The sequence below is a fragment of the Vombatus ursinus genome, unplaced genomic scaffold (assembly GCF_900497805.2).
Source record: "Vombatus ursinus unplaced genomic scaffold, bare-nosed wombat genome assembly UNPS02014778.1, whole genome shotgun sequence".
NCBI lineage: Eukaryota > Metazoa > Chordata > Mammalia > Diprotodontia > Vombatidae > Vombatus > Vombatus ursinus.
The window spans coordinates 5,940,349-5,955,088 of record NW_020954556.1 but is presented as its reverse complement, the minus strand read 5'-3'; the positions used below and the strand labels follow the sequence as shown (position 1 = coordinate 5,955,088).

Sequence of the window (14,740 nt, the reverse complement as noted above, 5' to 3'; positions counted from 1 at the left end):
ACTACTCCATTTTCCACTGCCCCAAATCTCTACCCTAAAGTTTAATGAAGACCTAATAAATGAACAAATTAATTTTCAGTGAATGGAAAATGGGGGTGGACAAGGAAAAAAAGCTAGAAATCCCAAGTAGTTATCTGGAAAACCAATTTATTCAAGTATAAGGTATAGTTTCTATACCAATGTTTTTCTTTTTTCAAAACAGACTATCAATTTCTGAGAAAGAACAAATTCAAGTACAAAATTTAAGCTGGCTAAAATTTCACATTTCAACATAAAGTCACATCTGAATCAATCTTTCCATTTATTGATAGCTAAATACAAATTAATACATTTCTAGATTACCTAGCTTTAATGATGAAGAATCAAACTATATAAGGAAAGTGTTCCCAATTTGTTTTATTTGTGAGGTTTCAAATATTAAATAAGTTTTTGGACTGTGCATACAAAATTACTTAAAATCAAACCTAACTTAGATAAAAAAGTAATTGTCAATGTTAATGTTACCACAATGACTCTTTCAGCTCTCAATTTCCTGAATTGTAGCCTACCACAAATATTAAGTACACTAATTGTGTAGAGAGTGTTGTAATACACAATGGGAAAGAAACAAAATTTATATTACATAGTCCCTGCCCTCGTGGAAGTTAATAGTCGAGGCAGGATAAGGAGAGAGGGAGAAAGAGACATGACACTAACTCAACTATAATACAAATTACATAATAAATATATCAGAGATTTCTTTAAAAAAAAAGTATCATGTGAAGTCTAAGAAAGTCTCACCAATAGGGATATTAAGGAAGACTTCTTGGAGGAGTTGGAATATGAGTTGGGATTAAGAGAACAGGTAAGAATTTAACAGAAGAGGAGAACTTTCCATGCACAGGCACAGGTATGAAATTTTAATGAGTGCGAAAAGCACTGAAGGGATGACAACACAGTATGCATTTTAGGGGAAGAGAATGATCCAGTTTGGTTATAGTATAGAATGTGTGTAGGAGAATATTGTGCAGAGATAAAACTAGAATAGTGTCTGATTATGATGGGTTTGAATGTTTGACAAAGAAGTCTGAACTCTGTAGACAACTAAGAGTTACCACAGATTTCTGAACAGCGATATAGCCATATCTGTGTATAAGAAAACTTATTCTGGCAGCAATATGTAGGATAGTTTGGGGAAAGGAGAGGGAGATGAGACTCCTATAAGGAGTCTAACTGTAATAATTCAGGCAAGGAATAATAAAGGCCTACAGTAGACCTACAGAGAATAGGGGATCGAAACAAGAGAATGTAAGGATGTGGGTCTACTTCCAAATTTTATATTCTACCACTCTAAAAATATGACTTAAAAGTGTCTCACAACGTACCTTGAGTATTCTTGTGGATATGGGGAGGAGTACCAGGTATGAATTTCGTATTTTCCAAACTCAATGACAGAGGGACAGCGAACTTGTGGATCAGGGGGACCAGTCACTCCAACTTTCTGTGCAGTAAAGAAACATATTACAGAAGTTAGCCAAATTAAGTACACTGAGTCCAAAGAAATATATGAGTTGTTCAGTTATTATCTTGCTGGAATTCCAGAAATTGGTAGAAATAGGTTATCAGGTTTTAGTATCTATATTACTCTTTAAAATAGGTCTCTGGGAGAAAATTTCTTAAAATAAGATGCTCTTGATATTACTTCACTTTCTATAAAAAGTCCACATATTTTAGTACTTGGCCAATATTTTCATCAAAGAATTCTGTTTACTGACTTGGTTTCTAAATGTACTATATATATTCCAAGAAAAATGAGTGATGTTGGGGATATTAATAAATACAATAAAAAGACAAACAGACTTGCCAAGGTTGCATACACTACCTTCAACACACAAAATGTAAAAGATTCTACACAGATAAAGAGATAGCTAAAAGAAGGAGAAATAACTTTCTTCCTTTTTTAGAGATACCTGACATTTAAGAATATCACAAAACACAAATATGAAAAAACAAATTCTCATAGCCATTAAAGTTTTCTTACAATTTACACCTGAAGACTTCACCATTTTATGTAATACAGTTGTTCAATGATATGTACATTTTATCCCTTTTCCTTCCAAGGGATATGCCAAGTGGCATGTTTTTTATAATTATATGGCCTAATCCACCCTTGGAGTATCCTATAAAGTTAGTCTATGCAGGGGAAAATAAGTTTAGCAGTTTCTATTAACTCTTTACTACAGTCTTCAATGGCTTTAAGGGGACATTCTTCAGTCTAAACAATTCAAACACAAGCCAATTTTTCAATACCTGAAGACTAGATTGTGAATTCTTGAATACAAATACAGTCCAGTATAGCACCTACTACAGAAATGCTGAAGAACTACTGAGAATGAGGCAGATTCTGAATTTAGTGCTTTTAACTTCTTCACAGACATATATCAGAAATTCATCCCCCACAAAGAACAGCTGTGTAAAACTTTACATGGGGGGAGGGAACAGAAACAAACAACCATTGCATAGATTAGGGTCATAATGAAGTTTCTTTGTGGTATGCTTTATCTCCAAAAAAAAAGTAACTACTATAAAAGAAAAGAGAAAAGATTGTTATTCAGTAATTTCATTTATTCAGTTAAGTCCAACTACCAGAAAAATGCCTCTTCACAACAATTCATTTAAAAACTCTTGTTGGTCTCTGCTATCCTTCCCTTTTATTAAATAGCCAAGGGATTTGTCTCGGGTTTCACAATGGGAAGACAGCCAAATTAAAAAAAAAAAAAAGTTACTTTGACTTAGACACCTCTAAACAAAAAGCAAGACCCTAATGTTAACTGGGCTAAATTATTTAGTCGTATAACTCAGTTTATAATAACCAGCAAGGTCAAAAGTCATGATATACAGGACAGTGATTAAAATCAAATGCATAAAAATCATTTGAAAAAAAGCTTTTAAAAAAATAAACATGTATTTCATGAATCGAGTATCCTAATTCACAATGTAGTATCTTAGACTCTATCCTCAAAGCTTTAAATAACAAAAAACAGCTAATTACACAAATGAAAAAATATCAGTACAATTGAGACCAGAAATGACTTCCTAAAGCAAGGGTCACTAAGAAACCCAAGAAGTGAAGACAGATAGACCTGCGGTGATACTGCTTGTTCAATGAATGACTTCCCATCGGCTTCCCCTCTCTCCTCCAGGTGAATGCCCACTGTGGATGTGGAAAGCCAGCTCCAGTACAACTGTTTGCACATCACAGCTACAGGTCTGCACCAAACGAGACACCAAAATATCCACACTGTTTACACCTACCCTGGCTCTTCCTCACTTAGAAATGCTTTTGCACATGCTCCTTTTCTCTTCTCTCCTCCCAAGAGTCACCCTCCCACTCCTTCTACAGCACCCCCTTACAAATCCCCAATGCACTCCTCATAGCCTCGCTGTCTCTACATATTTCCGTTTGCTCAGGTGGAGGTTAGCCAAGTTCCATATGTTAACTCAGCAACAGCTATGCTTAAACTAAGTTTTAACCCAATCCTTGCCAAGAATACTAACCTGTTAATTTATTACAATTTCACCTTATTTAAAATATTGGCCAGGTTATCTTTCCACTAAATGTATTATGGTCCTAAATGGGAGTTATACATAGTTTCCAACTCAATTTAAAGGGATATTTTTCAAATTTCTAGCTCAAGTTCTACTTCTTTAATATCAATCTATGACTTCGTTTTTATAGGCAGCTTTTTTTTTAATGTTAAGACTATCAAATATTTAGGTGTTATTAATGACCTATTTCTAGATTAGAATGGAGTAAGTCAAGACAGATAAAATGTTACACTGAATGCTCTATCTTTGGAACTAAGAAAGTAAAAAGTTTACATCTGCCAGATTCTGGAAAATGTTTTACTATTAACAAATTTTATAACCAAAACCAGAAAGGGTTATTAATCTTGTAGGAAAATACAGTCCCCTAACAATTGCAACCTACCCAATGCCATTTTTTTCCTCTATGGTCTCCTTTACTTATGAAGATGTAAAACATGAAACACTGCTACCTCTCCCAACAACTCCCCAAGAACACTGCTCCATTAGAGTGCTAGGCGGGAGTAAGGGTGAGGGGGTGCCATGAGAAAGATCCTTTCTTATTGCTGGGACTGCAGGTGGGAGGATCAGATAGCTATTCTTGGTCACCCCAACTGGAAATAGGAAAGAATCTTTGCTTTAGGGGAAAAAAAGTTATAAAGAGAATTCAGCTTACAGAGTTTAAGTGCTAAGTGTCTATTGGTACTCTAGTGAGATGACTTGGGAACCATCTTTTAGAACACTGCTACTCTAGTAAAGTTCCTGTTGAGCTCCAAACAATGAGGTTACCAAAACAGACTTCAAGAACATAACCAATTCATAAAAAGGGGCCAACCTAACTGTACTTTCCATGAAAGTTCTCCCTTTCCTGCTCCCATACACGTCACTCATTTCTATCTGTATCTCTGCACAAGCTGGTTGCCCTATCACCATCTTTCTGATAATCTAACTTCATAACTTCCTTCAAAGTTTAGTACAAATTAGGATATGAATATGATGGTATGCTATAAAAATAGCAAGTAAGGCATTCAAAGAAAATGAGGAGGCTCATATGATCTGAGAATGACGTAAGCAAATCAAGAAAACAATATATACAATGACTACAATCATGCAAATAAAAACAATACAAAATAGCAACTGAATTCAGGACACGGATTCCAGGACCAAAACTGAATTCAGCTGCCAAATGCTTTTGGAAATCAAATAGGGCATCCCTGGACAGAAGCAAGTTTTGCTTAACTATTTTTCTTTGTTACAAGGGAAAGAAGAAAATGTAGGGAAATTACTGTGAGATAAGAATATAGACTTTTTTTTTTTAGGCAGTTGGGGTTAAGTGACTTGCCTAGGGTCACACAGTAGACATTTTTTTTTAAAGATCTAAAAATTGAACTCCTCTAAACCTTACACAAGAACAGTGAGGTGGCACAGTGGATAGAGTACTGGGCCTGGAGTCATGAAGACTCATCTTCCTGAGTTCAAATCTGGCCTCAGACACTTACTAGTTGTGTGACCCAGGGCAAGTCACTTAACCCTGTTTGCCTCAGTTTCCTCATCTGTCAAATGAGCTGCAGAAAGAAATGGCAAACCACTCCAGAATCTTTGCCAAGAAAACCCTAAATGGAGTCATAACAAGTCATACGTATGTCTGTCACACGTCTACAACAACTAATCAACAACAAACCTCAACCACCATATTAATTACTCTCTTGCTTTGCACTCCTTACCACATACAACCACCAACTTAATTTGTAAGCCACTTACTGGAACTAAAAACACAGGTTTCCACTGAAATAATATTATACATGTCAGTTAGGGAGTTGGGTTACCCAGTAAAAACCTAACAGCTTACAAACTCCTAATATTACTGGGGAGGTGGTGAAGTATCATAATTAGAATTACTAACCTAACTCCTCTGTAACAATATTTCTTTAGGAAAATGTATTTGGAGTTCTAACTTTGGACTCTAGGAATACATTCAGTCATTCATTCAACATTTACTAAGTAGAGCAAGGTGGTACAGCGGATAGAATACTGTACCTAGAATCAGGAAGAACAGAGCTCAAATATAGCCTCAGAAACCTTTTAGCTGTATGGTCCTAAGCAAGTCACTTAACTTCTGTCTGCCTCAGTTTCCTCATCTGCAAAATGGTGATAATAACAGCACCGACCTCCCAAGATTGTTATAACGACCAAATGAGATAATTTTGTAAAGTGCTTTAGCACAGTGCCTGGCACACAGTGAGTACTACATAATTGTTACCAATTAGTAGTTATTATACTGTGCTAGGCACAAGGGGAGATTGAAAGAAAAACAAAGGTATGGCTCCTAATATCAAGAAGCTTATGATTTTACATCAGGAGGTCCATCTCAGTTCATCTGCCAAGTAACACATGAATGAAGACCTCCAGCTCCCAGTATTAGTGGTGGCTCCTATAGCATTGGTGGGTAGTAGGAAGGGAAGTAGGGATGGATGAAGACACTGGACAGGACTAGGTCTTCTTGATGGTATGTTCAAATTATGTATCACATCTGCATCACATTTATATCATGCAATTTAGCATTGTCTTCTCAAATAAGTTATAAGTAGGAACCCTGTCTTTTACTATTTATGTATCCCCTATTTGAACAAGAACATTACTAAGCAGATACTACTACTGCTGATTAATTTTGGGATGCCTAAAGCCACCTCTTACAGAGTGAAACAAAACTTAAATGGCTAATAAATACTTGTTGAATGAACAACTAAACTTCCCTATCATATTTTACATGATAATTTGTAGCCTATATTTAGTTTGTCTCATTTGTAGGGATAACTGTGCAACGAAAACTGCCTTTACATAAAGTGAAAAAAATCTATATTCACACCATTAAAATTTTTAAAACACTTCACAACTTTCTAGTGTCACAACAAAAACAATGCCATCATTCTGGATTGAGAATTATGAAAATGAATAAGTAAATAATTACAAGCAAGGTAACCACATCATATTTTGATACCTGATAAGATCTTATAGCAAGGCACATTACATACACCCACAGTAATAAACGTAAACCCAACTATTCCACAAAATACAAAGCAAAGAAGCTGTTTCATATGTGGATAGTCTTTTAAGATCACCATAACATCAGATGGTTAATGAAATAGTTCCAGAGCATAAGCTTAACTAAATGTTCCATATGTATTTGTACTTATTTTCTTAGGACTAAATATATCCTATAGGAACATGTGCATGTGAAAAATAAGAATAAAAATGTTTATAAAATGCTATTCCACTGGACCAGGGAAACTTATCATGGGCACCTCTGGCAACTGGTGAAGTCAATGGACCCCTTTCTCACAATGTTTTTAAATGCACAAAATAAAATACATAGGATTCCAAAGAAAGCAATTATATTTAAATAGTCATCAAAAGATTGTTTTTTTTAAAAGTTCACAGACCCAGGTTAAGAATTCCTGTTCTAGACCAGTGGTGTCAAACTTCAATAGAAATGGGTGCCACTAACCTGTACATAATCCCAGTAAGCCACATACTGACTTGGTTTTAAAATGTAATGTTAACTATCTATGTTTTATTGTATTTTTAATTATTTTGTTAAATAGTTCCCAATTACATTTTAATCTGGTTCAGTTGTAAATGTTATGCGCTTCATATTTGAGAACTCTGCTCCAGATAATATAAATTGGTCCATCATCACAGAACCCTGCACTTTTCTTTGCTTAAACATATAATACTATCTTCTACTATAGGCAGTAACATATCTATAACATTTGAAGAATTAGTAAATTTGGAAAAATGAAAATGTCTGCTACCTACAGGTTAACCCTTCAAGCACCAAGACTTTTTTCATTCCTCTTCAATACATTCTGAAATTGTTATATACTTTCCTACTTTAGTAAACAGGAGGTAATAAGCATAATTTAATAACAACTAAGGATCAATATTATGATTAATTACTATACTATGATATTAAGAAAAATCTATGACACTGGATTAAATATGCAATGATGGCCCCTGAATACACTCTGGAATTTGCTTTATTAAATTCCTAGTATTATCTTGACTTACTATTTTTTTGCCTTTTTCTCATAAAATTTGAGTGCCCAAATACGTAAGACATACTGTGTAATGTAGCTGCCTATCTATAAGCAAATGCTGAAGAAATCTTTATCTAAGTGGTCTTTTAGTGCTTAATAGAGTCAACATCATAAATAAACAAAATTAACATTACCAGTCTATCACTTTTAGGAGTATTCAAAACACTCTCTTATTTGAGCATCAGCAATTGCTTCAATCTCCTATGGCTTCAATACACTTTAATTCTGGGTAAAATTTATATCATGCTATGAGAATCTGCAAAGTACTTTACACACACTTTATTTCATATGACCCTCCTACTAAGACTGTAAAGCAGATAGTATAGTTATTATTATTATTTCCTTCTTTATAGATGAGGAAATTGAGGCTTAGAGACATTTGCCTACGATCACTTAGGTAGTCATTGCTGGGGGGGGGGAAGGGGGGAACAGACCGACCAGTGTGGGGCAAAGAGAACACGGCACAGAAGTTTACAATTCATATTCAAGTCTCTCCTGTTCTTTCCTACCTCCAAGTCCAGCATTCTTTCCACTACACCATACTGCCTCATTTTCTTCATTTACACTAACTCCATGGAGAAACACTGCCATCTTATGGATCTTAGGATACTACCACTAAACATCACTGAAACTAATTGTTTTCACAACTATAATTGGCTGTTTGATGTAATTAAATAAATATCTGCAGGCAAGCAATGTTCAAGACAATGTAGACAAATTATGTATAAGGAAATTTGCTGAGCATTAATTCCAGTTTTTAGAATTTGTTAAAGTTGAATTATCTGAGTACCACAATCAAGGTTTTACACACACACACACACACACACACACACACACTCTGCAGTTTATCGCAGAGCTCTATCCACAAGGCCTAAAAAAAGAACATTCAAACCGGCAGGACAACACGTGGGCAAGTGCACTGGAAACTACAGTCCAGCACACCAACCATGGCCCGCTGCTCTACTGCCAATCAAATCAGCGCTTGCCCACCTCTCATGAAAAATGAGGCCATTTGCTCGCCGTCATGGTTAACTGTACCTGCAGTGCTTGTTCCTGGATATCTCGAAATAATTCCATATCTTTTTCAGTCATGACTTCCTGGCTTCCAAAAAGTCGCTCTTCATTTTCCTGTTTTCCATCCCAGCCATCCTGATTGTCTATAAATTAAAGAGAGAAGTTAGAGATTATAAAAACAATCTAAAGCTCTATACCTATTTCAATATTTTTAAGATAGTTGGCCTTAAAGGTAGTTATATGTATATGTAAACATAATGTTTGTATTTTGACTTGACTTAATGTTTCCTAATAAACATCACACATCTCATTTTAAATTCTATTACATTATACTACACACAGAGAAAAAGGAAACTGGAACACAAGTAATTTAATTTGACACAGTATAAAGATTATAGTTTTATGTCTCTATATTTGTCACTGTCCAAAGTTTACATATTTCTTATTCCCCTGGTACTAAGGAATTGCAGCATATGTTAAGGAGCTCATTAGTGTCAATGTCAAGAAAAATTGAATAAAAGGCTTGGATATTTGGCTCTTTTAATATTTTACTTATTGAGAACTTCACAAGAATACTACATTCTTATCCCTGCAGAAAGGTGGCTTTCATAGAAACTATCTCGATCACTTAAGACCCAGGAGTCATGAAGTACTTGATAGAAATGTAATCAACAATTCATTGTATAAACTAGATACTCTTTTGAAACACAAAATCCACAAACTTGAGAATCATATATGCTAATGCTCTGGATGGTATGTTAACAATCTGCTAAGTGATACATCTTCAATTGTGCAAAGAAACCTATGAATAGAGCATCTGAGTTTTATGTAGATCATTATCTTTTGTATCTGAAGTTGACACTGTTGATATTATCATTTCCTCTGTGGATGAATGTGATTGAAAAGAGCAATTTGTGACAGACGGCTCTTTTCACATCAATTCTACTTATAGGCTTTCTGTTATTCATTTAAAGCACAAAGAAAGGTCAAAGACACACTCTTCACAACATTTCTAAGCTGAAAGAAATACTTAAAATTTGAAGCTATGAATTTAATATGAATTTAATGCCCCCTACTGCATGATGCAGCTGTATGCAAGAACATTTTTAGTACCACAAGAAGTAACAATCCAAAAAAACACAGATGTTCACTCAAGCTCTACAACTCAAAAGAGAAAATTATGAAGGTTATTAAAGCAAATTTTCACACCTATTATAGGACTTTAACTGTGAATTCATTCTATTTACTTTATATAAAAAAGGTTATTTTAAAAATACTTTGTATTATGATCTGTTCCACAAGGCCTAGAGTTCTAGCCCATACAAAGGATGTGGATGAGATCTGTGAAATCCAAAGGAGAAAATGTAGAGAGGGAAGGTAAGAGGACTGAAACTTGGAGCACTTCTTAAAGAATGAGCCTCTGGGAATCCAAGAATGAATAGTCAGGTAGGAAGTAAAGCAGGCAATAATAATGTCATGGAAGTCAACAATGGAGAGATGATCCAGTGTTAGGGACATCAAGGAAGGATAAAGACTAAGAAAAAGAACCTCAGATTTGGCCATTTCAGTAGAAAGGCAGGGACAAGGCTGAATGCTATCCTAGGCTACCTGAAAAGAGATAGAGGGTCCTGAAAGGGGGGTTTGGGAAGTGAGACATGTTGAAGTTAACAGTCCTGCTCTGTTCTGTCCTCATAAGACCACACCTGCATTCAATTCTAGTTGTCAAACCTGAAGGAAGAACATGAACAAGCTGTCACACTTTCAGAGAAGGGTAGTAACAAAAATGGTAAAGAACTAGAGGGTCCTCCACAGGAAGAATGATTAGCCCGGCGAAGAGAAGACTCAGGGAAATTTGACAACTATTTTCAAGTCTTTTGAGGCTCACGTGGGAGAGGGACTAGACTCAAAGGGCTGAATTAGGCACAACATATTACAGAGAATCAAATATTGGCTCAATGAAAAGAAAAATTCTGAACAAGAGCTATCAAAAAGTGGAAATGATGTCTCAGGAGTTAGTGGAGACTCTTCTGTCCCCCCCACAACTGGATGCTTTCAAGCAAAAAATGGATGACAATTTGTTGGGGATAGTGTGGAATTAATTTAAATTTTTCATTAGGTATAGATTGAACTAGATAACTTGTAATGTCCCTTTCAACTCTGATATTTATGATCTTGTGACTGATCCCAATGAAGACCACATTCTAGCTGGGAAGGAAGTGACACCACAGAAACTTTATATTCTTGGCTGAATGGCTGGCTGATCTCCCACTCACCTAAAAAGCTCATTAACAAAGTGCAGAAAGAGAAATTATAGAGTACTGGAGCTAGAAGGGAACTTAGAGATCACCTATCCAGTCCAATCGCTTCATTTTATAAATGAAGATATCAAAATTTAGAAAGGTTAACTGACTGCCCAAGAAGACAATGAGTTAAGAAAAGAATCAATAACTCATCAGTTACTTTAAAGTCAATGAACATTTTAATTTTTACTCGAATGCCAAAATCATGAAACAATCTAAGGTACTTTTCTGTGGTTTAATGTATGAATCAACTTACAGTGATAAAATAATATGACCGATATTTTTAACAAAAGATACAAATGGAACTGAAAATACAAAGGATTCCCTTCTGCACTTCAAAAAATCAACTGCTGGATCAAAAAGGAATAAGGAGGCAGTGAATACAGTCACCTGCCAACATAGATTCAAGAGTGAGGGGACAAAGGTAAGAAATTTTCTAACCAGTACATAAGAACATGCCTCTGTCATTCAACTTCCAAAGTATCTCAGACAGGGGCAGGTAGGTGGCGCAATGGATAGAGCACCGGCCCTGGATTCAGGAGGACCTGAGTTCAAATCCGGCCTTGACACATAACACTTAACTAGCTGTGTGACCCTGGGCAAGTCACTTAACCCCCACTGCCCAACTAAAAATAAAAAATAATTAAAAAAAAAAAAACAAAAAAAAACAAAAATAAAGTATCTCAGTCTTCTATTCCTTATTTCCTTTCTATGCAATTGTTTTCTACCTCATTTATATCGTGTAGGTCTCCAGAGTTAAGGTAAAGGGTAAACTAAAGCTAACTGTTGGCTTTATCTGCACAGTTCATTTAAAAAAGCCTTTTCTTGCCTAACCATGTGTTAGACCTGGTGTTGTCCCTGCCATAAATTTATGGAGTTACTAGCTTTATGCGTTGAAAAGTAGAAGCTTAGTTTGGTAAATAATGCTTTTTATACTGTGGCCCTACACCAGTGAAAAGGAACAATGTAATTCTTTAAAATTACAAATAAATTTGCAAGATTTTTAAGTGAAGCATCTACAACCCTATTCCATAAATGTAAAGCCTAATTTCACCTTTAACAATCAACAGCATTTTACCCACCTCCATACTTTCAGTTTCTCTGATAAGACACAGGTGTGCCATACAATTCTCTTGCAGTGATTCAATATCTATGTTCAAAATATCAGCAAGCCAAGTCTCCATCAAAAACCATTCTCTCCCCTCTTCCAGTCTTTCAGCCAACCTATTCCTAAAACTTATCTCTGGCCTTTTTCTGTATTTATATCTGTATCTTTAACAACTTTTTCTTATCTTTAACAATTTTTCTTGTCACCAAAAATGTTTCTTCTATGCACAAAGAAATCAAATTTGGATAATTAATATGATTTCAAATTACAGATCTTTAAAAACGCTTTTGCTAACAAGAGAGCAAACCCTTACCTGCAGGCCACTCTGAAGTGCTTGATTTCCTGTTGCCCTTTTTCCTGATCCTGTATTGCTCGGAGTAGTCCACCACTTCCCCACGAGCTTTCCGCCCATCAGGGGAGGGGGTGAAGAATTTGGTAAGGCCATCAATGAGCCCTTTGGTTTTCTTATTGAATTTCAAGGGTGTACTACCATCTCTGCAGAAGTCTAAGTCCATTTGCTCCAAATAGCCTTCTTCTGATGAAGATGCTGATTGGCTGGAGAGAGTAATTTTACGTTTCCGACCCCGACCAGGTCCAGTTCGAACTTTGCTGAAAGGGCCTTTTGATCTAAAGAATGATCAGAAGAAAGAAAAATATCAAAATGCTGTCCTGGATGAGGAAAGTTTTTTGAGGCCTCTGCTTTATCACATGATTAGCTGATGCTTCTAAAACATTTCCAGTTCTTACCCATCAACAAGAATTTATTTAGCACTTAATATGGTCTAGGCACTGTGGGGACAAAAATACATAGAAGGAAACAAATCTACATTTCAGTTTCTCCCACTTCATAGTAAGGGGATTATATTAGATCAGTGCTTCTCAACTTTTTTGGTATTATGGACCCCTTTAGCAATCTGGTGATGCCTATAGACTCTTTCTCAGAATAATGGTTTGTTGCCTACACTCATAATGGAAGAAAATGCTAAATTTCAGTTAGCAGTTAGTGATAAGATGCAATTTTTTTCCCATGCAAATTTATGGGCTTTCTGAAATCTATCCATGGACCTCTAAGGGGTCCATGGATCCCAGGTTAAGAAGCCTTGTAACTAGATGATCTCCATAAAGTCCCATCAAGCAAAAAGTCTATGAGTCTATGAGTTCAATTCTAGCTTTATGTCAAAGCATATAAAAGAATTACAGTCATACACACTCTGCCCTAGAGAAATCTTGATTATTATACTCAAACTAGTGTTATATGGTGACTTTCAATGGTCAAAAATTAAAACATGCTAATTAGCATTAGCCCAGAAGCCCAGAGTTCAAAAATCATTATGTTTTAATAAAAATGTTTTAATACAAAATACAAACTATAGCACTTGATGTATATATTCTTAGACTGCTAATGCTCACTCATACTTCAGGTACATTATCTTCATGACAGTGTTAAGTTATTGTTAAGGAGGGGCCGAGGCAAAAAGTCCTACAAATCTAAAGATATATTTAATCATATTTTCAAGGCTACAGCACAAGCCAAACTATACAAGTATGTCCTCTGTTCTCTTCTTGCTAGTTACTATCTCTCTGCCTTTGCTCACAATTGGAATGCATGCTAAAATGGATTCTTTCCTCATCTCTGTCTATTGAAGTCCCTACTTTTCTTTAATGTCCAACTTATCGGTCACCTGTTTCATGAAGCTTATGATTCACAAAAGGAAGAAGAAATCACAATGGATTTGTAGTCAAAAGGATTTGGGGTTCAAATCTTGGTTCTGCCATTTATTTATTACCTACATGACTTTGGGTAAGTCTTTTCTCCTTTCTAGGCCTTGGTTTCTTCACCTATAAAAATGAGGGAAATGGTCTAATTGATATCTAAGGTTCTTTCTATGAATATCATAGAACTCTATGATTTCAATATCCTATAGATAACAAAAAAACTAAAACCAAAGGGCAAAAAAATCAATCTCTGATTTCTATTTCATCTTCACAGCTAACTTAGCTCCCACCACTTACAGTAGTCTAGATCCTTGCTAACTGAGGATAAAATATCCAAATAATATTGCCATCAAGGGACCCTGGAAAGGACAGGGTCAGGGGTAGGAATACAGAAGCAGGCAGTCAGAAAATGGCATGAAGAGGAAAATGTGAGTGAAATAGGACAGAATGGGACTATATCTGTGCCTTCATTGGTATAAGAAACTTTCAATTAGAAAACTCCCTCTACTAAAGCAAATCAGCCCCTTCATTGAAACGTACAGAGTTTGAGAATCTCCTTGGGCACTAAGAGGTTAAGGAAATCGCCCAGAATCACAGACAGTATGTGTCAGAGGTTACTTGTGAACCCAGCTCTTCATGACTTGGAAGCTACCTCTCCACCCTACTACACCATGCTGAATGGAATTGTCAAAGGGCTAGCAAGTGATAGATCAGTGGGCTACATTACAGATATGGTTTACTAGATTTAGCAAAACATTTGGCAAAGCCTCTCATGCTATTCCTGTGAAGGAGATGGAGAAATATAGACTAAATGATAGTACTGTTAAGTAGATTTGGAATTAGTTTATTATTGGCTATAACCAAAAAATAATCTCTAATGAAACAAATTTGAAAGTCTCTAGTAGAATGTTCCAGTGATTTTTGTTTGATCCTTTTATTCT

General features: G+C 35.6%; 1 protein-coding gene across 3 annotated transcripts in view; it reads right to left on the bottom strand.

Annotated features, from left to right (window-relative positions):
* The window catches only part of KAT6A (lysine acetyltransferase 6A), a 151,539-nt gene that overhangs the window by 44,050 nt on the left and 92,749 nt on the right, over positions 1-14,740 (bottom strand). For all 3 annotated transcript variants that reach the window (XM_027865162.1, XM_027865164.1, XM_027865163.1), the window contains 3 exons: positions 12,397-12,710; positions 8,700-8,818; positions 1,365-1,480 (listed from right to left, as the gene is read on the bottom strand). In XM_027865162.1, the coding sequence (XP_027720963.1) occupies positions 1,365-1,480; positions 8,700-8,818; positions 12,397-12,710 (549 nt within the window). The remainder of the gene's footprint in view (positions 1-1,364; positions 1,481-8,699; positions 8,819-12,396; positions 12,711-14,740) is intronic.